Here is a 27890-nt window from a genome sequence, read left to right as displayed (position 1 = left end):
CCTGCCTCCACCAGGCCCGGCCCATTTACCATCTGCAAATGGTACCGACAACGATTCGGTAACAGACCCGAACCTGGCATATTTCGCAGAGCTTCTCTTACAATTGTAACCTGTATGCGTGTCGGGGTCGCTGTTGTCCTTCTTCTTCAACTGCCGTCAATTCGATTCTCTTTGTTTCTAAAATTAGATGGGATTGAATGAAATATGAGTTTTTTCCTTTAAATATGCGAGGCGCAATGCCCCGTCCGCTGAGCCTCTTATTGCCCTCAATTCATAAACCTCATAATACTTTACCCTCGTTATTGCTGTTTACACGGTCAAATACTTGTTCCCGTGTTCTTGCTGTAGCCGAACATGAATCCACTGATGATTTTGCCGAAAACTTCCCACTTGAGTTTCATCCAGTGTCCGGCAAGATTGCCAGAAAATTAAGTGAACCAAATGCGAGAAGCCGGCACGAGGACAGAGACTACAAGAAGAGGTTGAGAGAATATTCCTCGTTGCTGCATGACTCTGCTGCAAAAGGGTCTCTGAAAGAGGGGAAGTTGATTCATGGTCATGTCATTAAGTGCGGATTAGAACTAGATTCACATTTATGGGTTTCGTTGATCAATGCCTACGCCAAATGTGGGACCGTTGTGTATGCACAGAGGGTGCTTAATATAATGCCTCAACGAGATGTTGTGTCTTGGAGTGCCCTGATCACAGGGTTTGTGGCTCAAGGATATGGTAGCGATGGCGTTTGTTTGTTTTGTGCAATTCAAAGGGAAGGTGTGAGGCCTAATGAGTTTGCTTTAGCTACTTGCTTGAAAGCTTGCTCTATGTCTCATGATGTTGGTTTTGGGAAACAGGTCCATTTGGAAGCAGTAAAACTTGGGTTTTTTTCGGATTTATTTGTTGGTTCTGCTCTTGTGGACCTTTATGCTAAATGCAGCGGGATGGAACTTGCCGAAAGAGTGTTTAAGAGCATGCCTGAACTGAACGTTGTGTCTTGGAATGCGTTGCTGAATGGTTATGGTGAAAGTGGTGATGGCCAAAAGGTTATGCATTTGTTTTGTAGTATGAAAGATATGGAGAAGAAATTCAGCAAGTTCAGTTTATCAACTGTCTTAAAAGGTTTTGCAAATTCAGGTTATATAAAAGCGGGTCAAGTGGTGCATGCTATGGCTATCAGACTTGGCTGTGCGCTTGATAAATTTCTTAGTTGTAGTCTTGTTGATATGTACTCCAAGTGTGGGTTGGTGGATAATGCACTAAAAGTTTTCTACATCAGGATCAAGGATCCTGATGTAGTAGCTTGGGGTGCAATTATCACTTGCCTTGATCAGCAAGGATGCTGCCAAGAGGTAGCTAAAATATTTAATCTAACGAGAGAGTCGAGCGTCAAACCAAATCAATTTGTCCTTACTAGTCTTGTTAGGGCTACAACTGAGACAGGTGACCAGCGTTGTGGTGAGAGCATCCATGCCGTTATTTGCAAATATGGGTTCGAATCTGACACTCTGGTTGGCAATGCCCTGGTTAGCATGTATATGGAAAACGGATGTGTGTCGTATGGTTCCCAAGTGTTTGAGGCAATAGCCCATCAGGATTCAGTTTCATGGAATGCTCTTTTATCTGGATTTCAAGACTATGAAAGTCCTGACCAAGGCCTAAGAACCTTCTACCAGATGCTTTTAAAAGGATTCAAGCCCAACATGTGCACATTTATTGTCATTTTAAAGGCCTGCTCTAGCCTCTCAGATGTAGGTTTTGGAAAGCAACTACATGCTCATACCATAAAGCACAGTCTTGATGGTAACCATGTTGTGGGAACATCTCTTGTTGACATGTATGCCAAAAGTGGATGCTTGGAAGATGCGGGTGTAGCTTTCGACAGCTTGGCTAATAAAGACCTCTTTGCTTATACAGCCATAATTACTAGTTATGCTCAAGCTGGTGAAGCAGAGATGGCTCTTAAGTGCTTTAGAAAGATGCGGCTTGAAGGAATAAAGCCCAATGAATTTACTCTTGCCAGCTGTTTGAATGGTTGCTCTCCTGTGGCAACTTTAGCAAATGGACGGCTGCTGCATTCTATAGCAGTTAAGACAGGGCATCTACTTGATATGTTTGTTTCTACAGCACTTGTAGCTATGTATGCAAAATGTGGATCTATTGACGATGCAGAAGCTGTTTTCAAGGGCTCGGTATTAAGGGATACAGCATCATGGAACATGATGATAGGAGGATATGTGAAACATGGACTAGGAGAAAAAGCTCTTGAAGCCTTCAGGATGATGCTAGATGAAGGATATGTGCCAGATGAGATCACCTTCGTCGTAGTTCTTTCAGCATGTAGCCACATGGGTTTGATTGAAGAAGGGAAAAAGCACTTTAGCTCAATCAAAAAAATTTATGGAATAACTCCGACGATCAAGCATTTTGCTTGTATGATTGATATTCTAGGTCGTGCTGGCAAATTTACCGAAATTGAAAACTTTATCACAGAGACAAAGCTCACCCCAAATGCCTTGGTATGGGAGAATCTTCTTGGGGCTTGTAGCTGGCATGGAAATATTGAACTTGATGAGAAGGATGCAGAGAAACTCTTAGAACTTGAACCGAAGATGGAGTCAAATTACGTATTTCCATCTGACATTTCTGCCACCCAAGGTAGGTGGAATGACTTCAGCGGGGTCAGGGCACTTTTGAGTAGTCAGGGTATTAAAAAGGAGCCTTCATGTAGTTGGATAGAAGTTGATGGTTGAGTCCACATATTCAAGTCTCAGGATGGGTCGCATCTGAAAATCAAAGAAATTTATATAAAATTAGATGAGCTAGTGGAGAATATGATTTCGGTTGGACACATGCCTATAGCATTTTGAGTTCAGATATGATCAAGGGTCAGTTTGATCAAGCTGGTGCAGCAGGCAGGCATTTATATCGCCAGATTTGTCCAGATGTTTGCGGTTAATGGAATTTGAGGTAATAATATTTAACCTTCTACTTAATAATATTTAGCCTTCTACTGACTCTAAAAGCCAGTTAATTATAAGAACTTTAGCATTCTCTCTCTGTCTGTCTCTCATATTTTAAAATTTTGTTGTGTGTGTGGTTCAGGGCACTTCACTTTTGTTTGAAAAATGTTTCTGTTATTAAATTTAGAATGGAAACTGGATCTTTCAAGGTTGGATACTTGTATTTCTAATTATATCCACTAATCATTTATTTGCTATTATCTTTTTGCTTAACTAATCTGATTAATTCATTGATTGGATTGCATTGTAACTGAAGGCGGCAACGCATAAATCACTGAGATTAAAGTCAAATTGATGAAGGCAGAACTCAAGAAAAATTGTCTTTGTTTACCCTCTTTTTTCCACATTTAATTTAATTACTGCAGCTAGAGAATCAATTTCAGCAAGTTCATTGGAACATTATCCTCCTGCTCAAACTCTGAATGAAATGACACCGATGCCCCATTGGTTATGTGCTACCAAGATAAAGATCCTGATCCAATTGTAAGCAATTCCTTCCCGTTTTTCATTTGAAGGGCTTCTTTTCGCAGTATATTGTCATTTCTCAACGTCTTGGTATGTTTGTCTTTATTCTGACCCTCTTGCTGGGTTTCTAACTAATTGGCCATTTAGATCAACACTAGTAGCTTGTGCGATAAAGATAAACTAACAATTAAGGCCAATTTTGTCTGTATTTTGAGTTCATAATAAAATTAATCACAAGCATTTGTCTTTGTTACTTGATTACCGCAATTATTAGAAAATTGTTTTAAAATTCTGTTGAAAATACTAATCTAATTCTTCTTGGTTAAATAACGGTTATTCAGTGGTCAAATATGTGGGTACTTGTGCAATTACAAAATTAATTCTCTTACTGATAACTGTAGAAGTTATCACACGAGTCACCACAAAAGCATTTTTTCACCTGATGGATAAGCACCCACAATGGTTTTTATTGTGAAGACTCCATTCAAAACAAGAATGATAAACATATGATGTGGTTAGAAGTTACATAAACCTTACGCGTGTGGACCAACCAACTTTCTTGCCCTATCTACTCTTTCCTTTTTTTTATGGTGTAATTTAGATTTTAATTTTACTTTAAATTTCTAAGAAAGCCCTTTCCTGAGAATGTTATTTTTTTGGCTTTTGCTGTATAACAGCATGGTTCACCAATTTCTTTTCATTCAAAATTTCACTTGCTTATGCATGCAGGCAATATAACCCCTTAGGAGCATCAAAATGAGACCCTCAGGGTTCTTTTGACAGATCACCACACTTCTGGCCAGGTTTGGCTCTGATACCATTTGTCATCCTCCAAGTACAGTAGTTAAGAATTTTTTTGTCCTGGGCTTCATGCACACATCCTTTCATTAAAAATGCACTAGGCATCTGTAGGCAACATCAACTTCTTCTTCCTGGATGACATTGGATGTCAAACTTTAAGTCCTCATACTGTCAGTAGCTTCTCTGTTGAATGAGCACAAGGATCATCGTTGGCTTAAGATCAACCATTGACTTGGTAGAAGGTGAGAAATCTCAAATATCAGTCAATGCATTTTCACTGCTCTTCTGGAATTCAATGATATATTATTTTTATTAAAATTCATATGCTGATATTGACCATAAACTTTTATTAATGCTGATAATTTATCTATTTCTAGCTGATTGCTGTTCCCTTGTGTTACTATATTTGTAAATTTTCCTTATTTTTTGTCTTTCTCTCAAAATTTTCCAATTGAAATGGTGTTCTCTTACAGAATTTTGCTGGAAATTTCTTGTTCATTAACCATGGTTCCTGAAATTTTGGAGGAGATCCTTTTTCAAATAACTTGAAGAAGCCTTCCGTCCATCTGCAGCTGAAATTCAGATATTCCAAATATACAAAATAAACAAAATCTCCCACAGTGCCGCTTACATCAATATTTACAGGTGCTATCATATTTTTCTTTTTTGATGATTCAGGCATACACAACCCATGTTTATAAGGTGATGCTTCGACTCATGACAGAGCCAAATGTGTCCAACCGATAATATTATAATCCGGCTCAAGCCAACTATAAATGGTGAAATAATTGGAAATACGCTTTACAGAGATGGATTATGCTTAATTTCTAAATATGTAGGTAAGTAAACCATACAAGGGTGATTTTCATTTAGGTAAGCCTTAGCCTTGTTTATGTGAGTTTCTAAATATAATCCGTGGATGTTTTGTTGCCATTCTTTTTGTAAGAATAAACAGGAAGATATTAAATAGCAGTTTTTCCTGTGGCATTCAGGTTCTAAATTTCTGCTGCAAAAAGAATACTGCTAACATTCTTCAAAGATAATTACATATGTATCTCATGTTTGTACAAAGTGTAGAAAGATGAAATTCTCTCTTTTACTCTTTATATCCATTTGTTGGTTACTTTATCTTTTACTATATCATATTATCGTAGTGTTATTACATTGAACAATATTCTAAACACAGCTAAATCACAAAAACATATTAGTTGGAGACTGGACTACTGCTATAAGCAGTATGTGTTTCCCTATTTACTTACCAAAAAAAAAAAAAAAAGATGCTAATAACATGATAGACAACACTACCAATTAGTTATGCTAGAGCAATAAGGTAAACAATATAGATATTCCCTAGGTATACTGGGATTTGATTAGAGAATGAGCTACTTAATGGTCTTAGACCAGTCATGACTCATGACTAATGAAATTTTAATTCATAGGGACAAAACAATCATACCACAAATGATGACCTAATTAAGTGCTAATCATGGTATCTTCATATGCCAGTATTTCTATATTCAAATTAGTAAAACATTACATATCCATTAGAGAGTAGCATAAGAAAGCCACAGAGATGTCATCTTTCACCATCTAAGATCTATTGCTCCTTTGTTTACACATCTTCGTCAGAAAGTGGTTCTGCAATGTCACTCTCACTACTCGAACCTTTGTTACTGACGGATGAGAACCTCTCTTTAGTTGAATCACTAGTGTTTGAGAGGTCGAATTTGTGATACTTGATCTTTTTCTTCTTGCCAGAACTTCCCCTTTCTTTTCTTTTTCTCCCACTGTCTTCAGTCATTTTCATAGAGTGAGCAGCGGCAACAAATGCTGCATTCATGGATTCGTTAATCTCTTTGTTCTCCTCACCTTCACTTTCCTCTTCCTCTCCCTTGTTATCAATGTAAAAGAGAAGATTGTCATTTGCTTTTTTCCCCTCAATTTTTGATGATTGATGCTCATAGTCTGCTTTGGAATTATCTACAGCTAGTTTGGCACGAGATTTCAAAATTCTATCACCAAAAACTCGTATACCTTGATTCTCAAGACTTAGCAGCCATCCTAAGAAATAGACCAATTACAGCTCAATATTGGAGAAAATAAATTATTGTAACCTACGAGGTACAGATAAGAAGTAAATGGCATTAATAGCTGCTTACTCAAAAGAGCTTTAGGTGAGGATCCAATTGATATACTTGCTTTTTCATCCATGCCAATCTGGCTTGCGATCCATTTGATGATTTGAGAAGGTAATTTGGAACTCGAGAAGGCACTAGCATAAGAAATAGCTCTCTTCTGATCTCCATCTTCCCTGCAGTATGCACAAACGATGAGCAAAATGAGCGCTTCATCAAAATTTTCTAGAGCAATATTCAGTTATTCATACCTTGAAAACTCTATGGCTTCTTGCATAGCAATCAATCTTGTCAAGGAAAGACTTTTAATACGTTCATCTGGTAGATGGGCTGCTCTCTTAGGATTGAGGAAAGAATATTCCACCAATATCACAGCATCATATAAAACTTTCCTCAATAACACTTCATCATTGGAACTCTGCACATATTTTCTCCATTAGATAAAAGTTTTAAAATAACCAAAAAAAAAATTTCAAAAGTGGGAGCTTACTCCCACAAGAAAAAGGCAAAATTTGGCTAATAAATAAGAGTACTGATGTTTACCCTGAATCAAACCCCAAGCATTACCAACGATGACACTGTTTTGATTCATTCTATTTTTTTTAATTTGAACTTGAACTTTTGCTTTTTACTTTCCCTTTTTCATCCCAATTACAGACCCCCTTTATCTTCCTTCTGGGCTACACGATTTAGCTTAGATAAAAACAAAAATGCAAAAGCAGAAGCAGAGCAACCTGCCACTAGTCAAACCACACGATTCAAGCATCTTCATTTGCTGTGATGTGTCGTTCGAGAATATGTGCAACTTAACAAAAAAAAGTCTTCCCATTTTATCAAAAACTAAATCAATTAGCTTAGGCCTCATTTTTCATCAAAAATATGAAAGAACGAATATTTAAATTCATCATGCATATATATAATAAATAAACCCAGGTGCAGAAATATCACGTTGGTTGTGGCTGTGGCATGATGGCTGTGGGTGGTGGCAGTGGCAGTGGCTATGCGATTGGGTGATTTTAGGAGAATGTGGTTGTGGGGAGTCATGCTCTGTGGTTGGAGTTGTTGCTGCCACTTTGTGAGTGGTTGTGGCTGTTGCGTGATGGCTTGGCAATGGCGGTGGCTAAGGGTGGTGGCTGGAGCAAGTTGTGGCTGACTTGTAAATTTCTATGATGGGTAGTGGCGATTGGGCGATTTCAGGAGAATGGTTGTAGGGATGCTCTGTGGTTGGAGAGAGTTGTGGCTGTAAACATCACGATCTATATATATTTAGCTTAAGTAAAACAGTGCATTTCAAAGTGCTGCTGTTTGACTCAGGGTATGACTCAGTTGAAATAACATTTTCCTATAAAAAAATATTTGCAAAGTTGATAGCCCATTGCTCCAAGTAAATCGTGATAAAAAAGAAAAATTTGTAGCCCTCCAAATGGCTTACAAACCCATCTAAAAGGACCATATGAAAGAATGTGATGAAGTGGAAACAAAAACCAAATGAACATAGAGACAAATACATTTCCTCATTTTTTATTTTAGATTAAGAAATTGCTAGGGGGTCTGTTCCTTCTTAAAATTACATTCAAGTAACAGTCACATCACAGGAGCACAAGAGCATTACCAAGTGAGGCAGAGACCTACTAAGAAGTACAAACCAACAGGAGAAGACACATAAATGGAAGAAAACATACTAACCAATATGGAAGTAAAAAGAAAAGATGGCTCCAAAAGCATCTTCAGTAGGGTCTCTGGTAAGCAATTAAGAATAAGAAAGAGACTAATCAGACTAGAAAACATACTAGAATCAATTTTACGCTTAAGAAAACATATCCTACAAATACAATACAACTACTTATTTTTCTATCAAGTTCCTAAAGTGCACCTTTATTAATATATAATTGCCGACGTCCAATAACAAGGGCATATTTTCGGCAGAGAGAGTAAAAGTATTGAAGAATAGACTAGAGAAGTTGAATATAATAGTTTCACACTATAGATGAGAGCACATTCAAAACTTTCCAATCAAAACAAGGATTAACATACCAATATGTAGAAAAATGCAATGTTATTTGTAAAAGTTGAAAACAACAGATAGATCTAAAATAAGGGGATAAAAACTACCACCCGAATGAAGAAACTCCAAATTTCAATCTTTTGCCCTTTACAAAAGAGTAAGTAAGAGCACTCACCAAAGAAGTAAACATTTTGAATTTTGGTCATGGAGCTAACAACCCAACTTGTCAACTCTTTTTCCAACTCCTTCCCTGCATCCCCAACCATGAAATTCAAGCAAAATTTCAACAAAAACACCTCCACAACCACCACCCCAGCCAAGTGATTCACATCACACTCTCTTTCACAAATCCCTCTAAAAACATCAGCATTTACTAGCGGCAAAAAAGACTCTAAATTTCCATTTTTATCCATCCACAAACTAAAGAGATACTTGACCGGCACAATCGGATTCAAATCATTGTCACTGATAACATCACTTTGTCCATTCAAATTCTTGCAATAACACACAATTACAAACCCAAGAATCGCATCAATCAAAGACTTCAGCTCTCGTATCACTTTCTTGTCTCTCTTTGAACCCAAGTCCCTTCCTTTTAGTTCAACAGCCACTTTATACACTTGAAAAGCAACTGGAGCCAGCAATGCAATACTCTTTGAAGAACCACATGAACCTGAACAAGCTGATATCAACTGAAACAGGTCTTTTACTACTGATAATTGATTCAAAGGATCCTCATCCGTGAAATTAAGTCTTCGAAAGCTCAAAGCAACATAGACCCAGATGGTTTCGAGAGGTGGGTCAATCTTTGCTTGCATCAGTTCGTAGAATATGTCTACAAAATGAGTGAAATTTGGGGTTTCTTTTTTAATTTCAGCTACAACGCTCTGCATTGATTGGGCTAGAGTGAGATTATAATTTTCGCTGATTAACCCATTGGGATTCCGTTGGCTCGTGAGTTCGTTAAGGAGAGACGTAGGCATTTCGATTGTCAAAAATTTTCAATCGGCGAGAGAAATTAGGAAGTGAAGCTAAAGCAAAAACAAAAACCCTAATTTCTGTACTTTGGTCAGGGAGCAAGGTGTTTGGGTTTTAGGGGTTTGGTCCAGTCAGCATTAGACTTTGACACGTAAGCATTGTGTCTACTGTGTCTTCTTTCACTCCCTTTACGTGTACTGTTGCATCCTATTGGCTGAAAAAAGTAGGCCCATATTGTCAGCATCTAAACAACCAATCAGAAAACGCGAAACACGTTTAAGTGAAAGAATGAATTCTCGGGGGGGTTTTTAATTAAAGATGCCCTAAAAATGGGGTATTTAGTTAAATATATCTTATAGTTGAAAATTATCTATATATTTTTTTTTATGTGGTACATTATCTAAAATACCCTTAAAGAAAAAATATAAAACACACACAACTCACCTCCAACACTTACACTTTTTACTTCTTACTCTTTTTAACTCCACACAACAACAACTCACTCCACACTCTCAAAATCACTCATGCACAGCTAATGCACTGAGAATTTAGTTTGAGCTGGGTGCATTATTCATCTCATGAATAAGGTATTTGAAGCTTTATTTTTATTTTGTGTTATTTATTCATTTTGTTGGCATTATATTATATTTAGGGGTTTTGTTTGGTTTGTGATAAACAATAAAGCAACTCACATTTTCATTACATTTACATCATATGACTGTTATTTGATGGGTTTTATAACTACATTCGGTAAAACTTGAATTTGTTGCTAAAATTCTGTTCTGCACCCGACATACATGACTCTTGTCGTGTATGTATGAATTTACACGACTGTAGTCGTGAAAATGTGTAAAATATTCTAATTATTATGACACCCTAGCATTTTATTGGTGCAAAATATATATATTTTTTCACTAGATATGTTCTCTTATTATTACTAGATTATAGTCGTGTGTTTTAATAAGTTACACTACTACTATCGTGTACGTATGAATTTACATACTACAGGTATGCATATATGTAAAATGTTTCAACCGTTATGAGACCCTAACATTCTATTAGTGCAAGAAAAATATTTTTTTGAGAAGAAATATGTCCTCTGACTATTTACTGGGCTGTAGTCATCTCTTTTTGCAACTTACACAACTTTTGTCGTGTATATATGAATTTATACGATAGCAGTTGTGTAATATATGAAAAATATAGTAGTCATTATGACACCTAGGATTCTATTAGTGTAAAGAATATATTTTTTTCTAAATATATCCTCTGACTATTTACTGGACTATAATTGTATATTTTAGCAAGTTATGACTACTGTCGTGTAAACAAACAATTACACGATGGCAGTTGTGTAAATGGACAAACGATTCCACATTTCGTTTTATACATTATTTGAATTTGTTTTGTATTTGTTGTATAATTATGTGTTATATTATGATAGGAAAGAATATCTTGAGTTATTTCCGTTGATATTTCTAAATTTAACATTTAAATGAAGTTCAAGCTTAAAACATTTGATCCAATCCCTCCCGTTTCAATTATGACAGATGATGATGTAGATTATTTTCATGACGAAGCAAAAAAACTATATTTGCTTGGGTATTTTAGCTATGATAATTGAGTAGCAACTTGTATTCCCTTAAAACTTATTATGATCCTCACATGTATTGGACCGATGTTATTTGATGTAAAAAAAAAAAAAGAGAAACTTTTCTTGTTTGATGTATTGAATTGTGTTATCATTTTGTTGTAATTTTTGTTCTTTATTCACTTACTCGAATATAGTCGTGTATTTATAAAGTTACTCGACTACCGTCATGTATATATAAAGTTACTCGAATATGCAAAATCATCTTTAATGATATCATATGTTAACAATATCCTCATTGCAACTATTACATCTTATGATAATTAATCCAAAAAATGGCAAAATCACAACAATGAAGTTTTTAGGTATAACACTATGTTGTTGGTTTCAACGACCTGTGTCCAAATAATTTGACAGCCAATGCTTTTCGAAATTGTGTAACATCATCCTATTGACAATATGTGTTGACGTCAAGGCCATGTGATAGGACCTCCAAGTACTACAACAAAAATGCTTCACAATCACCACTAATAAAATTCATAGACATCAATAATAAAATCACCATTCTTATTGGAAAAAAAATTATGATGTACTCAATTGCATACCCTGATTTTATTGCGGGATATTACGTACTCACAAGGATGATCTTTATTTATGTCTTTTACTGCATCTAGTGATAATCGATTAGAAATCTTTGCTTTGAAGTATTCAGATTTCTTAATTTTTAATTCCATCTGCATAAACATAAAATATTTTAATTATAATATAAAACAACTGAAAAGTTGCATAATAATATATTCTAGACCAATCAAAAAAATTATACGATACACAAGTCAAGTAAAGTAAAGTATTCATTACACGACAATAGTAGAGTAAAACATTCATTACACGACTACAACCGATTAAAATATTCATTACATAATTACAGCCGAGTAAATCATTCATTACACGACTACAACAAGCATCAAATATGTTTTGACTTCTATATCTCCTTGGATTTAAATCCTTTCATGATAAAACATAATGCTTACAACATAAAACTAAATAAAAGCTAAATATGTTTTCACTTCTATATCTCATTGGATTCAAATCTTTGTACAGAATTTTAAGTGAATGACAGTGTGAAAAAGAATTTACTTTAATATGGCTTGTCAACGAATAGAGAGAATGAAAATTTTTTTTATTATAAAAAATATATTGATGGACCATTAAAAAGCCAAATGGACATTTAATCATTAACATATTATTTGAAATCCATTTAATATGGGTAAGAAATAACTAGAATTGTAAATTGAAGGTTCATAGCAAATAATGGAGAAAACCTAGATTGCGACATAATGAATGCATACAAAGTTGAAGAAAATTCATTTATAATTCCCATGGATGAAGTCCAACTACAAACAACAAGTAAAACCAAACACAGATCTAATAGATAAATCAATGTAGACATAACTGAGTAGTCACAAGGATAATATTTGTTTTATCTAATTCCCTCTTAATATTTAATTAGGAACTCCCATAACCATTATAAGGAGAGTGAGCTCCCTTGAAATCACTCTCTTCAATTTCAACTCCACAAGTTCAAGAAGTTTCATTACATGAATCATGAAGAAACATTATCAGCAAGTATGCAAGTGAAACAAATAACTCGGCCAACTACAATAATGACCAAAATCGCATGGGCAATTTATTTTTTAAAACCCTAATGCATATGACCCCAACAATTATGAATATTAAATTCTCTTTATGAAGTAAAAATTAAGTGTAAATGTGGTAAATAACCTTTAATTCAGTGAATTTCCAGCCTTAGTTTGGTGAATTTCTAATGAAAGTAGCGGATTTGTGGTGTTAGAACCAGCAGCAAAAGAAGCACGAACTTACAGTTAGGGATGGCAAAACCCCGGGCCGGGTCCGGGTATTGCAATGACTGGACCCTGCCAGGATGCAATCGGTCCGGGTCCAGGTCCGGACAGGGTTTTAATCCGGGTACCCGAATTTTATATTTTTTAATATTATATGTGTATATATTTTTTATTTTTTGGTAATTTTTTAAGTTTTAAATTTATTTCAATAAAATTTGACATGAAAATATAAACTTTAAGTGTTTAAAACTTTATATATGTATAATAAATGAGTCAAATAAATATAAATATTTAAAATAATATATATTTTATAATTTTTTTAATAAAATCTGGATTCCGGGTTTATCAAGTGATGCCCAAGACCGATCCGGCTTCATACCCGGGTCGGGTAATACCCGGCCCACAACACCCAAGTACGGTCTAAATCTGGACCGGGCGGATATTTTTGCCACCTCTACTTACAGCAGCATAAGCATCTTGGGCATTGTAACATCTGTGATTTTGTAATATTAGATTTTGAATTGGGGTAATTATGTAATTGCATATTGAAAAAAGTATATATGAGAAATTTTAAACTATGAGGATGTATTTAAGTAAATACCCCACTTTTGGGGTATGGCGTGGATAAATCCCTGAAATTGTTCTCATACTCGCGTAGTGGGTTTCAAATTTGCCATATAAAGCTTCAGTTTTCATTAAAATTTAAGAGAGGCTAGAGAGATGGCAAGAATAAAGGCAGCAGTATTGGTTTATGTGGCAGTAATATTGCTATTATCGACATGGGCACCGATCTCTTATTGTGCAAAGAAGCCAGTGGCTGGAGCTAGAAAAGAAGACGTACCGTATATCACATGCCAAGTGTGTGAAAAGTTGGCGTCTCAGTTGTACCATCAAGTACAAAAGAAGCAAGCCCAGATCTCTCCCAAAAAGGCAATTTTATCATCTGGGTTTCTTTTTTGGTATTGTCATTATGCCAGGATTGGTTGATTTTCTGTTTTCTTTTGACCTTTTTTCCCCTCTTTTCAGATTTCGGAGTTTGAAATTATTGGGATTGCGGAGAATGTTTGTAATTTGAAGAAGGAGGAAGCTGACTGGATTTTGAAGATTGATATAGTTGAACAAGGAGATAAGTTGGTGGTAAGAGATTTGTTGTTATCGGTTGGTTGGTATTTAAGATGATTTGATTTCAATACAATAGTTGACCTCGAGTTCATGGTAGCGTTTGATGGGATCCGGAAACTGGTTCAACTTTTTAACAGAAAATTGTTGTGGTCAGATACCAAGATTGAGTTAATGAGACATGTTTGTGCTGATTTTATGTGCATTATGCTCTTGCTCGATAAATTCAAATGATTACTCATAAAGTTGCTTCCATTTTCAGTTGGTTGAGCAGGAAGCTGAGGGACAATGCAATTCAGAATGCAAGACAATCGAGCGGGCTTGTCAAGAGGTAAGATGTATGCCGTTATTTTGTAAAGTGCCTCATGTGGCCAGAATTTAAGCTATATGCGATTAATTATTTATTGTCCTTATTACCTGCATGATGATGGCTGTAAATCACATTGTGGTAGTGTAGGAAATTGTTCACTCAAAATTTGTCTAGCTTTAGCAATTGACTATCTTCAGCTTAAATATGTTGCATTATAATTTGATTTTAATTGGAATATTTGCAGATTATGGGATATTCTGACACTGATGTTGCTGAATATCTCTACACATCCAAGCCTGACATCAAATCATTGGTGAATTATCTATGTAAAGACTTGAGTAAAGCATGCAGCACCAAGCCACCACCAGTGCTGAAGGTAATGGCATTCCCTGTTTGAAAACTGAACATAATCTTCCAATCCATTATGTATGCCTCCCTGAAGACTATGACTTGACAATCTCAGAGATTTTGTTTGTCTTCTTATCTTATGATCTTTTCAGTTTTCAAACTCAGATGAAATTTAGTGCTTGTTCAGAGCTCTTTAGTTTTCTATACAAAATTGCAGATCTGAATCTGTTGGATATCTGAATATACCTGGATGATTAAGTCTGAATCATGTGTTTGTAGTTTTTCTCTGGTATCTCAGAAATATGAGTGTCAGGGATTGTGAAAATGAGGATTTTGGTAGGAAAACGAGAGTGAAGTGTCATGTTAAGAGGATGATGAGAGTTGAGGAAGAAAACGAAGATGAGACAGACATGCCTAAGAAATGTGAAGTTTTCTGTTCAAATATTTCAGTAGACCTTTGCTTCAGATAAAAGTAAGAACTTTGAATTTTGATTTTCAAAAGCATATTTAGACAAACGATACCAAAATAACTAGTGAACTACAAAAAAACAGAGAAAGAAGATTTCTTAGGCCTGACACAGGATATCATAGCTAGTTCCTTCATTGCAGTATCAGTTTTCTTGGGAGTGTCATCTGTTATGGTTGCTTGCACTCTCCCTGTCATCTAATGATTTATGATCAAAAGCATTACCAGTTATTAGAAATTGTTTACTTCTCCCCTGAATTAGCCACAGTAAATTCTTAAAGCATTTCTGTGTGTTACCAATCCTTGGAAAGTGTGTATTGACTTGAGGAAGGATATCCCTGAGATTGTGGGAGCTTACTTTTGGTGGTTTGTTTTCTGATATACCTACCCAAGGGTATTGATTCTTCAGTTTATCTTATAAACTACTTTATGTTAAAGAAACCTAAGTATTAAATTAGTAGGTTTTAAGAAGAATTTATTTCATTTCCATTCTAAGTAAGTTTTTCTTTAATTTTTTTTAGCATTTTCTTTGTTTTTTTTTTCTTGGCTTCATGTCCTGTGAGCCAAAAATGTACTACCCATTTGGATGAGTGTGATTTTAAACTTTCATTTGACTTTTGACATGTGGATTTTCTATTTCATCTAACTGATTTTCCATTTCCCAGTACCTTTATATGTTCAGCCTCTGACAATACTTGAAATACTCATATCAAGGTTCATTTACTTCGATAAATCAGTGTCGTTAGTGCAAACTTTTTGCCATTGAATTAATTGTGAGATGATGTTGATAGAGGATACTTTGGTTTGCATGTCTGATAAAGGACGGTGTTTCATTTAGTTAAATTGTTGTTTTTGTGGCCCAGAACCGGATACCAGGAGAACCTTTTGTACCCAAACCAGCTAAAGAGGCTGAAATGGAAAGGATTATGAGATCTATGGAGGTAAGAATCTTTTCTCTTCAGTGTATGCATCATTACAATTTTTGTTGAATTCCTGTCTATATTCTGTTTCAATGTTGTTCAGGGTATGCCAGGAGCACCCGGCATGCAAATGTATTCCAAGGAAGATTTGATGAACATGAAAAATTTTGGTGGAGAAGATGGCGATGATAATGATGATGAAGATGATGATGATGAGTCAGATTTTCCCAAGAATTTGGTACTAACTTAATATCCGTTTGAATTTTTGATTGTGAATATCTTTGTGCACTGACTGTTGAGACTCTTAACTTTTACAGGGCAAAGTTTTCAGAGAGAAAGAAAGTAAAAGTGGTGACTGGAAACAAAGGATCACAGATGGAATCTTGAATACGGGTGATGTATTGAAGAAGCAAGCAAACAAAGTCTCAAACCATGTACAACGGTGGTGGTCAGGAATTAAAGCAGCTCGTTCTAAGAAGCCCGGCAAGACAGAGTTATAGGCTTCCCACCCAAGATGGAAAGTATACCAAGAGTCATGAACAACCTTTTTCGCTGTACTAGTATGGTTCTTACTTCCGAGGCACCCATCTAGAGATTGTAGGAGAGTCGAGAAATTTGGTTTCTTATATTGTCTTTCAACATCCGAAGTACATACTGTCTTCTTCGAATGAATATGTCACACAACTGTTTATGTTGAATTCTCACTGGCAAATTATTTTGCTGAGATGCTGTTTCTGCTCATGTGTGAGGTCTGTACGTAGCCAGATGATCACTCATCTATGATTGTGTTATCAATGGCACCGGCAACATAAGTGAGCCTTAACCTCTGGAATGCAAGCATGTGCCGATAAATTCAAACACCTTTGAAGGAAAATATGCTATTCTCTAACGTCGACTATAATAAGATGTTATTATACCAATTTCTCTTTGCATATAATAGAATGCTATTGGACAATAATCAACCATATGCTTTATTTTCTTTTACTCTTTTAGGGATATTATCATTTTACTAATAAAGTAATTTTGACATATCATGTCAGTAACACGTTCTGTCGAAAAGTGCATTTTACCACCAAATATTTGCGTCGTTATCAATTTAACACCCTTATGTTAAAAACGTTAAAAAATTTCTAATGTTTTGCTGATGTCATAAGGGCATAAAACATTTCGTATTGAAGCCAAAATACTGCATTGTTAGTGTAAAATAAACAAAAGTAAAATAAACAAAAAAAACAAAGTAAAAAAATTTCAAGGGAAAGAATTAGAGAATTAGGAAATTGATAGCCCTAAAATTGGCCCCTCTCTCTCATTAATTTTTTTCTTAATTAAATTGTTATTGTTTTTAGTTGTGATTAATACTTGAATTTCATAAATTATAATATTAATTTTGAACCAGAATTATTATTATTATTTTTTGCTGTTTTTTGTAATTCTGCATATTGTTCATTATTTTTATTAATTAGAATTTTGAGTTGTTTTCTAAATCTTATTAATTGTTATTATTATTATAAATTATTATTAAATTGTTATTGTTTTTAGTTGTGATTAATACTTGAATTTCATAGGTTATAATATTAATTTTGAAACATAAATATTTTATTAATTATTTTCTTTGCCATTTATTGTAATTCTACATGTTATTCATTATTTTTTATTAATTACAATTTTTAGATGTTTTTTTATTTTGTTGATTGTTTCTTTCTTTTCAAATGGTAAAATTAACTTTTATTCTCTTGGGTAAAATTTTATTTTCTATTTAATATTAACATTTTTTAATAAAAATATAATAAATTGATAACAACGTAAAAGTTAAGAATAAAATATATTTTTTAACAAATTATATTACTGACATAATATATTAGAATAACTTTAATGGTAAAATAATAATATCCTTTCTTTTATTACTTTTTCTCTCTTTCTTTTTCCTGTTTATAAAGACAATGACAGATTTACAGCTAATGGTTTGTTTTGGTTTGATAAATGGATAATCTTTTGTGTGTACAGGGGCTTAAATTTGTAAAAGCTGTTAAGGCCAGCGACCTTTTGGAAAGTTTCATTAGGAAAAACAAGTCTTTTAAATAGGAATTTGTGTTGTAAGGACCACAGTTCTCTCCTATTTGAAATATTGGCGCTGTGCAGTCGTGCTATGTAAACTTAAATAAAATATTTAATAACATACCGATACATTAACAATTTCGAATATTTTCACTGTACATAATTAAATTTGTTTTTGCTTTTTTCATTTTTTTTTTAAATTCTTGAAAATGAACGACAACAGCAACAACGATTACGATAGAGGTAGAATGAGCGTGGACAAGACTCTGGTTGATGTTTGTTAATTAAATTTGTTAATATGATTATTATGCCGCGGGTAATAAGAGGAGCTCGAACTCAAAGCTATCTTCCTAGTCCCTTGCTCAGATCATGCGTTTCCCAGAGTGCATCTTCACCGTCACATTCTTGTCGTTACGCCTCAACAACGAAACCCAATATTTCTTCCTTTCAGGGCTCGGACTTTCACGCACAAATCAAAAGGATTACCCATTTGATAAGAACAAATCGCCTAACCGAAGCAAGAGCAGTGTTTGATCAAACGGAGCAAAGAAATACTAAAACATGGAATGTTATGATTAGTGGGTATGTAAAACGAAGAGAAATGGCTAAGGCAAGGAAGCTGTTTGATGAAATGCCTCAAAGAGACGTCGTTTCATGGAATGTGATGATTTCGGGTTATATTTCGTCTAGTGGAAGTGGGTTTTTAGAGGAGGCTAGGTACTTGTTTGATATAATGCCTGAGAGAGACTGTGTTACGTGGAACACGGTTATTAGTGGGTATGCCAAGACTGGTGAGATGGAGGAGGCGTTGCGGCTTTTTAATAGCATGCCTGCGCGGAATGTTGTGTCCTGGAACGCTATGATTTCAGGATTTCTGCAAAATGGTGATGTGGCAAATGCTATTGAGTTTTTTGACCGAATGCCCGGGAGGGATTCTGCTTCGTTAAGTGCACTCGTGTCTGGCCTTATTCAGAACGGTGAACTAGATGAAGCTGCAAGAGTGTTAGTTAAATGTGGGAGTAGATGTGATGGTGGAGAAGATTTAGTGCGCGCTTATAATACTTTGATTGTGGGGTATGGTCAGAGAGGTAGAGTTGAAGAAGCTCGAAAGCTTTTTGATAAAATCCCGGTGAATTGTGATCGAGGGGAAGGAAATGTGAGATTTAAGAGGAATATTGTATCATGGAATTCTATGATTATGTGCTATGCGAAGGCAGGAGATGTGGTTTCTGCTAGGGAAATTTTTGAACAAATGTTGGAACGAGACACTTTTTCATGGAATACTATGATTAGTGGCTATATTCATGTGTTGGATATGGAAGAAGCGTCAAATCTCTTTGTTAAAATGCCACATCCTGACACATTAACGTGGAATGCTATGGTCTCTGGTTATGCTCAGATTGGTAATTTAGAACTTGCTCTTGATTTCTTCAAGAGGATGCCACAAAAGAACTTGGTCTCATGGAATTCAATGATAGCTGGGTGTGAGACAAATAAGGACTATGAAGGAGCAATTAAGCTCTTCATCCAGATGCAAGTTGAAGGAGAAAAACCTGATAGACACACCTTTTCTTCAATTCTCAGCATGTCTTCTGGAATTGTGGATCTACACCTGGGAATGCAGATTCACCAGATGGTCACTAAAACAGTTATTCCAGATGTGCCAATAAACAATGCCCTTATTACCATGTACGCAAGATGCGGGGCTATTGTGGAGGCACGTATTATTTTTGAAGAGATGAAACTTTTGAAAAATGTAGTCTCTTGGAATGCAATGATAGGAGGATGTGCATCTCATGGTTTTGCTACAGAGGCTTTAGAACTTTTCAAATCAATGAAGAGTTTCAAAGTCTTGCCTACGTATATAACATTTATTTCTGTTTTAAGTGCTTGTGCCCATGCTGGTCTAGTTGAAGAAGGCCGTCAGCATTTTAAATCCATGGTCAATGAATATGGTATTGAGCCAAGAATCGAACACTTTGCCTCCCTTGTGGACATTGTGGGTAGGCATGGGCGGCTTGAGGATGCTATGGATTTGATCAAAGGCATGCCATTTGAGCCAGATAAGGCTGTGTGGGGTGCATTACTGGGTGCATGCAGGGTACATAACAATGTGGAGTTGGCTCAAGTTGCAGCTGAGGCATTGATGAAAGTAGAACCAGAAAATTCAACCCCTTATGTGTTGCTATATAATATGTATGCTGATGTGGGACGATGGGATGATGCAAATGAAGTAAGGCTGCTGATGAAAAGCAATAATATCAAGAAGCCAACAGGCTATAGTTGGGTAGATTTCTCTCCTTGTGGATAGTTTATTTGCTATATATGTAATTGTTGGGTCAATGGACCAAGTGGTAAGGTGCTATGAGATTGATATCCAGCCATTATAATGTGGAATTATCATTTCTCATGAGAATTTCGTTCAGTCAATATCCACCAGCTTGAGTGAGGACAAACAGGGAATTCCTTTATTCAGGTATGTGCTTTAGATGTTCCGAACATATTTATGATTGTTGGTAGATTTCTTATTAGTAACCTTATACAGTGGGATACCAAAATCATAAAATTTCTGCTCTTGTTTTTCTGATTGCATATTTAATTGCCCAATTCTCATCATTAAAGCAGATAATTTTACTGAAAAGGCACTAATTTCCCTTTCCGATACACAGAAACCATTGATGAATTCTTCCAAACTGTTTTCTTGACTTTCCCTTCACTACATTATACTGGGTTTACTTTTCAGGAATGCGGCTTATGATTCCTACATTATACTTGGTTTTTTCTTTTTGTTTTCTAACCCCTCACTTTTTGTACTTTGTCTTTTATGGGTTCTCGGATTTCAGCGTTTGAGATTACTGGGATTGCGGAGAATGTTTGTAATTTGAAGGAAGGGAAGCTGGCTGGATTTTGAAGATCGATCTAGTTGAACTAGGAGATTAATTGAAGGTAAGAGAATAATTATTGGTTTGTTTGTTAGTATTTAAGATGTTGCGATTTCAATTCAATCGTTGACTTCAAGTTCATAGTAATGTTTGATGGGATCCAAAAACTGGTTCACCATTTTTAGACAGAATTATAGTGGTCTGTAACCAAGAATGAGTTAATGAGATATGTTTGTGTTGATTTTATGTACATTATTCTCTTGCTAGATAAGTTCAACTGATTACTCATAAAGTTGCCTCCATTTTCAGCTGGTTGAGTAGGAAGTGGAGAGACAATGCAATTCAGAGTGCAAGATAATCAAGTGCTCCCATCAAGAGGTGAGACTTATGCCTTCTCTTTGGTTACAGTGTATCATGTGGCCTGAATTTAAGCTATATGTGGTGTTTATTGTCCTTGTTACTTCCGTGATGATGGCTGTCTACCACATAGTGGTAGTGTAGGAAATCATTCACCTCAAAGTTTCTGTAGTTTTACCAATTTTTTGTCTTCAACTTGAACATATTGTATGTATATCTGGACTGTAATTGGAATTTTTTTAGGTTTTGGATATTCTGACACTGAAGTTGCTGAATATCCATAGACATCCTATCCTGACATTGAATCGTTGGTGAATTATCTATATAACGACTTGAGTAAAGCATGCAGCAACAAGCCATCACCAGTGCCCAAATTAATGGCAATCCCTGTTTGAAAACCTTAACATTGATGTATGCCTTCCAGAGGACTACAAACTTGTCAATATTGGAGATTTTTGTTTTTCTTCTTGTCATTGATCTTTTCATTTTTCAGATTCAAATGAAATTTAGTGATCCTCTAGAGCTCTTTAGTTACCTATAGAAAATTGTGGTTCCAAATCTGTTGGATTATCCAAATATACCTGGATTCATAAGTACTTTTTTCTTTCTCTCTCTCAATACGTCCTGGATGGATAAGTCTTTTTTTTCCAATAAATACGTCCTGGATGGAAAAGTCTGAATTAACTATTTGTAGCTTTTCTCTGGTATCTCTTAAATATGAGTGTCAGGGGTTGCTTGAACGAGGATAATGAGAGGAAAAAAGATTGAAGTGATGAGGTTAAGGGAGACGTGGGATTTGAGTAAGAAAAAGAAGAGAAGAGATGGATGCTAAGAAATGTAAAGTTTTTCGTTCAAATGTACCAATGGACAAGTGTTTTCAGATAAAAGTGAGAACTTTGAATTTCTTTTTCAAAAAGCATATTTCGACAAAATGATAACAAAATAACCAGTAAATTAGGAGGAAAAAAAAAGAGAGGAGTAGACTGTGGATGAGTAGTCTTAAGGCTGTCACAGGATATTGTAGCTAGTTCCTTCAGGGCAGTAGCAATTTTCTTTAAGTGTTTTCTTTTATGGCAGCTTGCACTCTCCCTGTCATGTAATGGTTTATCTTCATAGGCATCGCCATCTGTTAGAAAATTGTTTATTTTACCCCTGAATTAGCAGCTAAACATATTAATGTGTGAGCCAGTCTATGATCCTTGGAAAGAGTAAATTGACATGAGGAAGGATATCCCTAAGATAGTGGGAGCTTAATTTTGGTGGATTATTTTCTGAAACAGCAACCCTAGTGTCTGGACTCTGTAATTTACCTTATATCCTATTAAAGTTTTCATGTTTGCTCATGAACTCTTGAAACCCAAACTTGCATAGGGTTAAGTTTTGGAAGAGAGAGTAAAAAGTTATGAATGGAAACAAAGGATCACCAATGAACAACCCTTTTTGATGTACTAAGGTGGTTTTGACTTCCGAGGCACTCATCGAGAAATGGTACGAAAGTTGTGAAATTTGGGTTCTTGCACTTTCAACATCCGAAGTACATACCTCTTCTGCGAATGAATGTCATACAAGTATACAACTGTTTATGTTTAACTCTCCGTAGTAAATTATTTTGGTAAGATGATTGTTTCTGCTCATTTGTGAGGTCTGTAATTAGGCAGATCGTCACCCAACTGTGACTGTGTATCAATGGCACTGGAAACATGCTTCAACATGCAACAATAATGGAGCCTAACTTCTGGATGCAGGCATGATCCAATAAAGCCGAATACTCAGTCAGCTGTGGACCCAAAGAATACCGATATTTGAAGGAAAATCTTTTATGCGAACGAGGGCTTTGTTTTTCTGAAAGGGAACAAGGGTTTAAATGTGCCAAAACTGTTAGGTCAGCGACCCTTAGGAAAGATTCACTGGGAGGGGAAAAATTGGTACAGCGGTACAAATATCAAAATTTTAAGAATACATTTCCATCAGCTGGAACATACGTTAAAAAGAATAAATACGAACTACAGACAAAGTTACACTTAATAAAACCAACTCATTTTTCCAGATACTGGAGCAATGAGAACTAAAAGAAGGGAGGGAGAGAGGGGGGTTGTTTTTTTTTGGCGGGGTGGGGGAACACAAGTTATCGCTGACAATGGCCAAACTCAACGCATCTTGTAATATTGGATCCTGGAAATAGCAGAATGCCTACCCTGCAATGAATATTTCAGCATTATATCAACATCTCGTGGATTCTTTTTGTTTGGCGCCACAGTCAAGCTCCCACTTATTGCCTCCCCCTCACAAATAGTTAATACATCTTCCAGATAAAGAACTGTTTGCTTCCAATGTGTAGCCCGTGATTTTGGACCTGTATTATATACTTCAAGTTGTCAAAAACACATCAAAATTTTGCCAGCAATTTAACTACAAAAACCGTACAGATTTTTGGAAAAAACCATTCTGAACCGTGATTCACAGGCTTATTGATTTTAAAGAGAACTAAGATTTGAAGCAGCAGATATCTAGAGTAAGCCCATTTAACTAACGAGAAAAAACTTCATAAATGCTTGGAGGTCACTTTTCAGATTCAATGCTCATTTGTCCAGATAAAGATAAAGATAAATGAAGTGAAGAAGTTGAAGGACAGAGAAATGAACCTGTTGAGAAGCCCATTAATTTGTGGCACTTGGTAAAGGTTACGTCAAAATATGCTACAAGAGCATGGATGTAATCATTACGTTGTGCCACAAGCTTAAATGGAGCTGTAAAGGAAGCATCCCCAGGTCCCATCTTGGAGATATCCATTGTCTGTTGTAAAAACAATTCAAGTGCATCAGCCAACAAGTCTATTAATATCTTCAGGGGAATGGCTCAGAAAGCAGAGGGAACACACACACACTGTTGAAAGAAAAGGCATTTAGTAAGTTTTCATCCACAACCTTGAGTAGCTGGCAGTTGGTAACAATTTGATTCTGATCAACTGTGTCAACAAGAGGTTCCATCATAGCTTGCTTCTTGATGCAGCTCATGTCAAAGCCATAGACGTTATTCCAAACTGAACAAGTGAGAATGGTAAAATGAAAGAGTAGTATGCGTGAGCCAATAAAATGCAACGCATTAAAAATTAATGCACAGTAATAAAAACACTTCAAGAGCAGCTGAAACCCCAACCACACGATGCAAACTAATTTCTTTAACATATTCCCTATATGAACTAGATTACTTAATTGAATCCATGCAAGAGGGCAATAGACTCACATTCAATCTTGTCATCTTTGTACTCAGCATCTTCAATGGCTGTCAAATAGAGAGAAGCTTTATCTGGTAACACAATTCCATCATCAACCTACAATCAGTCAAGGCATATGTTAATTGATTTAAATTGCCAAAACATGGTCTAGTAAGAACAAAAAGTAAACTCGATTTGGGGCACTACCAAAAAGCACTTGGCAGAAGGCGAGGAAAAGATTACATTAAGGGTAGCTAGCCAAACAGGGTGCAAGCAGCAATATAACTAAAAATTCAACTTCATGGAAATTCCATATTGAATGGAAAAATAAGACTGCAACTCAAACAAACACATGACCCAGCTCAGCCCGAAGGTCCTATGAGGGCCTCAACCAAGTTGCAAGTTAACTAAGTCTTTTCATAAAGCCATCAAATTGACCATACATTGCCATTTCATTTAAACAAGACAATTAATCTCTATCAATCTGAATTAATTTTGGATCAATGTATATCCTCAATGCAGACTTCACACGTCTAGTACTCAGATTAAGTCATCAAGAGAATGTATACCACATAGCTAATGCCCAGATAATTTAACAAGCTAAATATATGTAAAATGAAGTTCAGAGTAGGTTGACTTTCAAAGAATGCCTGCATCCCTCAGTAACAAGAAGACCCAACAGACTTAAAAACGCATGCTCACACATGATGTTTTGTCAGTAACACGTCAACATATGACATGGATAAACACAGAATTTGGCTTGTGAATGGAAAACTACCAGTACAAGCTCAGCATAGCAAACAATTCACAATTATATATATATATATATATACTGTGTGAAAATATTTAACTGATATGGTAGTTTAAAGTATATAGTCTAGAAACTTAGCACAAGAAAAAAAGATAGCAATTCTTTGACCATGACACTGATTAATCATCAAGGATTTTTTTTTTTGAAAAAAAAAATATGGAAAAATAAGAAGAAATGTGTTCATATATCTGCAATGGAATAATGATTAGATATATGATAGTAACCGTCCAAAATTCAATATATTATAAATTTAACTGAAAGCACAGTGAGATATAAAAATTTAGGTGCATCTTACTAGCCATTTATCACGAGCATACAAGACTGTGTTTAGCATGTTCTCGAACAACAAAAAATAACCCATCCACTCTGAAATAATTATATCCACTTTTGTAACTGGGAGCTCAATTTCTTCAATCTTCCCTTTTAAAACTGTTATAACTGTAATAATAAAATGAAAAATGAGTGAGCAAAAGGCTAAACTTTTCAAAGCAATTATACAAGAAGTCACAAATGGGATATGGACTTGAGTGAAATCACCATTAGAAAATCCATTTGCTTCGACAATCTGTTTAGCCATGTTAGCCATTTGGGAGCACTCAACCTGGAGATATGAAATTTGTCAGCCACATCCAGCGAGCATAGATAAACGCATGAGAAACTACAAACAAAAGCCAGGTATCGTATGCACTATATTGGTTGAGAAGATATTAATTAAAAAATAAAATAAAATAAAAGAAGGGCAATACATACTGCATAAACATGAGCTGCCCCTGCTTTTGCACAAAATAAGGATAAAATTCCAGTCCCGGCTCCAACATCAAGAACTACTTTGTCCTTGAAAAGAAACTTGTTCTGATAAATAACATTTTGATATGACTTAGTTCTCACTACATCCTTTAGCATTTCCTGCAATTTAATAAACTGTCAGCAATGATCTACTAATTATTTTTCAAATTGGGATGAACTCAATTGGCCTTCCATGAGGAAATAAAGAAGAATAAACTAGAGACAGCAAATAACAAAGTTGCCAGTCTACCATGTGTAGAAATTCTAAGCACAAAGTCCGAAGGAAAAATGGGAGAACAATTCCCCTAAAGAACAAGTGATTGAGCAAAATTCACTGACACAGGCAAGGTTTTCAGATAGCTAAAGAAAGCAAGATATTTTCGAAACTCATGCCACAGAGACCCTAAAGCAAATTAATGTATTGAATTCTAACAAGAAGCTTATTATCTTGCAACTGCTTTTATATTCTAAGTGCAACACAATCATTTAAGCACAATAAGCAGATAATCAAAAATATTGAATAGCCAGTCTAACAATAAACATATCATTTAAGGATTAAAACTTTAAAACATTAACAAAAAAATGTATTTAAAAGAAAGTTATTGGCAGAAGAAACTTCTACACACTACAGACAGCACAACATACACCAACATTCCATTACGTCGGATAAGAAAATAATACAACATCCAAATTGGATCTGAACAAATGTGTTAGAGATATAATGTTTCAATAGCAAAAGCCAAAGAGTTTTGTGTCCAGGTTCAGCGTACATACTTCATGAATACCTGCAAACAAAAACAAAAGGACAGAAAGCCAAAATGAGTTTTGCAAGAAACAGGAGCAATAAAATTTGCATTCATCCAAGTATCGATCGATTAGTAAGTTCAAAAAACCCCATTTAGTTTCAGCTAATGAAAGAATACAGAATGGATAGATACCAAAGTGAGAGTAAGAATCGAAGTAATAATCGGCGCTGGTCTTATCGTCTTCGCCGTCAATCATCGACACGTCAGCGTCGCACATGGCCTCATCTTCGATAGCAGTGCCATCGACGGGCGCCGCAACCGAATCATCGAGAATGGAGCTCGCAGTGGCGTCGTCTTCTTCCGCGTCTGCGAAGCGAGTAATAGTGTTGTGTTGCTGCCGATCGGGATTAGAGTCGGAGACTTTCGTTGAGCTTTCGTTGTTGTCGCTGCTCTTGTTGTTCTTGCGACGGCCCATCGACTAGGGTTTTCGAAGAATTTTCGTTTAGGGTTTATGGGCGTGCGGGTATAGCTTTTTGGTTTCAGTTTGGCTGCTTGCTTTGCTTTAGCTCAGAGGGAGTGCGTGTTTGGGTTTAATTAAAGGGTTAATTCCGCCCTGCCCCCAAATGTTTCAACATATTCCACTGCGTACTCAAATGTTTCAACAATGCTCAATCCACACCTAAATCTGTTAATTTGACCGTTTATTCTAACTGTCAAAAGGTAAATTTGGAAGTTCATGCTCTAAATATTATTTGATAATGATAAATTATATTTATTTGATAAGTTAATTGATGAGATTATTATTAATTACTTTTAATTAAGAATTTTTAATGTAAATATTAATTATTAGATTAACATTTTATCTCATTTTATTCTTTTTTAATTCAAGATAAGGGATATTTCAGATATTTCATTAACTTTTAAATAGTTCCGTTAAAAATAACTGCCAAATTAACGGAATTAGGTGTGCAGTGGAAAACGTCAAAAAGTTTGGGTTCGTGGTGGCAAATGTTGAAAGATTT

At 35.5% G+C, this 27890-nt stretch overlaps 5 protein-coding genes across 15 annotated transcripts; 3 read left to right on the top strand and 2 right to left on the bottom strand.

The window, feature by feature from the left end:
• The first annotated feature begins 61 nt into the window (after positions 1–61).
• Positions 62–5411, top strand: LOC102620716 (pentatricopeptide repeat-containing protein At2g33680-like). Of its 8 annotated transcripts, XM_052435562.1 has the most exons (4): positions 62–3500; positions 4212–4285; positions 4395–4525; positions 4757–5411. In XM_052435562.1, the coding sequence occupies exon 1, from the start codon at positions 198–200 to the stop codon at positions 2745–2747; it is 2550 nt and encodes an 849-aa protein (XP_052291522.1). In that variant the 5' UTR covers positions 62–197; the 3' UTR covers positions 2748–3500; positions 4212–4285; positions 4395–4525; positions 4757–5411. The 8 variants fall into 8 exon arrangements, with proteins under 8 accessions (XP_052291522.1, XP_024953081.1, XP_006475404.1 ...); XM_025097313.2 differs by having other exon boundaries at positions 62–2964; positions 3383–3500; positions 4212–5411; XM_006475341.4 differs by having other exon boundaries at positions 62–2964; positions 3100–3500; positions 4212–5411.
• Positions 5412–5661: 250 nt separating this feature from the next.
• On the bottom strand, positions 5662–9501 carry LOC102620155 (uncharacterized). Its single transcript, XM_006475340.4, has 5 exons — positions 8599–9501; positions 8105–8157; positions 6670–6836; positions 6443–6594; positions 5662–6344 (listed from the first exon to the last, which is right to left on the bottom strand). The coding sequence occupies exons 1-5, from the start codon at positions 9404–9406 to the stop codon at positions 5896–5898; spliced, it is 1629 nt and encodes a 542-aa protein (XP_006475403.1). The 5' UTR covers positions 9407–9501; the 3' UTR covers positions 5662–5895.
• A 3968-nt stretch (positions 9502–13469) lies between these two features.
• LOC102619880 (uncharacterized) lies at positions 13470–16758 on the top strand. Its single transcript, XM_006475339.4, has 7 exons — positions 13470–13784; positions 13881–13991; positions 14236–14304; positions 14528–14659; positions 15961–16038; positions 16121–16255; positions 16335–16758. Exons 1-7 carry the CDS (start codon positions 13575–13577, stop codon positions 16515–16517), a joined length of 918 nt encoding a protein of 305 aa, XP_006475402.1. The 5' UTR covers positions 13470–13574; the 3' UTR covers positions 16518–16758.
• Positions 16759–18066: 1308 nt separating this feature from the next.
• LOC102619391 (pentatricopeptide repeat-containing protein At1g62260, mitochondrial) lies at positions 18067–23427 on the top strand. 4 transcript variants are annotated; one of them, XM_015529437.3, is made up of 4 exons: positions 18067–20548; positions 20916–21018; positions 21264–21332; positions 23057–23427. In XM_015529437.3, exon 1 carries the CDS (start codon positions 18371–18373, stop codon positions 20381–20383), a length of 2013 nt encoding a protein of 670 aa, XP_015384923.1. In that variant the 5' UTR covers positions 18067–18370; the 3' UTR covers positions 20384–20548; positions 20916–21018; positions 21264–21332; positions 23057–23427. The 4 variants fall into 4 exon arrangements, with proteins under 4 accessions (XP_015384923.1, XP_024953167.1, XP_015384922.1 ...); XM_025097399.2 differs by lacking the exon at positions 23057–23427 and adding an exon at positions 22040–22088; XM_015529436.3 differs by lacking the exon at positions 23057–23427 and adding an exon at positions 21555–21715.
• LOC102619098 (probable protein arginine N-methyltransferase 1) lies at positions 23190–27442 on the bottom strand. The gene is made up of 8 exons (XM_052436519.1): positions 27061–27442; positions 26087–26907; positions 25874–25937; positions 25632–25774; positions 24555–24642; positions 24236–24351; positions 23954–24104; positions 23190–23664 (listed from the first exon to the last, which is right to left on the bottom strand). Exons 2-8 carry the CDS (start codon positions 26237–26239, stop codon positions 23459–23461), a joined length of 921 nt encoding a protein of 306 aa, XP_052292479.1. The 5' UTR covers positions 26240–26907; positions 27061–27442; the 3' UTR covers positions 23190–23458.
• Positions 27443–27890: the final 448 nt, after the last annotated feature.

The sequence above is a fragment of the Citrus sinensis genome, chromosome 1, assembly GCF_022201045.2.
Source record: "Citrus sinensis cultivar Valencia sweet orange chromosome 1, DVS_A1.0, whole genome shotgun sequence".
NCBI classification, from domain to species: domain Eukaryota; kingdom Viridiplantae; phylum Streptophyta; class Magnoliopsida; order Sapindales; family Rutaceae; genus Citrus; species Citrus sinensis.
The sequence above is the reverse complement of the archived record's forward strand: the minus strand, read 5'-3'. Positions and strand labels throughout refer to the sequence as shown.

Bases quoted from the DNA above. Each gene is read 5' to 3' on its own strand.
- LOC102619391 (XM_015529437.3), top strand. From the start codon at position 18,371: ATGATTATTATGCCGCGGGTAATAAGAGGAGCTCGAACTCAAAGCTAT.
- LOC102620155 (XM_006475340.4), bottom strand. From the start codon at position 9,406: ATGCCTACGTCTCTCCTTAACGAACTCACGAGCCAACGGAATCCCAAT. The intron at 8,158-8,598 runs GTGAGTGCTCTT...ATTGCTTACCAG, and splicing joins TCAAAATGTTTACTTCTTTG to AGACCCTACTGAAGATGCTT. The intron at 6,345-6,442 runs GTAAGCAGCTAT...TCTATTTCTTAG, and splicing joins CTCACCTAAAGCTCTTTTGA to GATGGCTGCTAAGTCTTGAG.
- LOC102619098 (XM_052436519.1), bottom strand. From the start codon at position 26,239: ATGCTAAAGGATGTAGTGAGAACTAAGTCATATCAAAATGTTATTTAT. The intron at 25,938-26,086 runs GTATGTATTGCC...TCATATCTCCAG, and splicing joins GGGCAGCTCATGTTTATGCA to GTTGAGTGCTCCCAAATGGC. The intron at 25,775-25,873 runs GTGATTTCACTC...TTATTATTACAG, and splicing joins AGCAAATGGATTTTCTAATG to TTATAACAGTTTTAAAAGGG.
- LOC102619880 (XM_006475339.4), top strand. From the start codon at position 13,575: ATGGCAAGAATAAAGGCAGCAGTATTGGTTTATGTGGCAGTAATATTG. The intron at 14,305-14,527 runs GTAAGATGTATG...GAATATTTGCAG, and splicing joins TCGAGCGGGCTTGTCAAGAG to ATTATGGGATATTCTGACAC. The intron at 16,039-16,120 runs GTAAGAATCTTT...AATGTTGTTCAG, and splicing joins GGATTATGAGATCTATGGAG to GGTATGCCAGGAGCACCCGG.
- LOC102620716 (XM_025097313.2), top strand. From the start codon at position 198: ATGAAATATGAGTTTTTTCCTTTAAATATGCGAGGCGCAATGCCCCGT.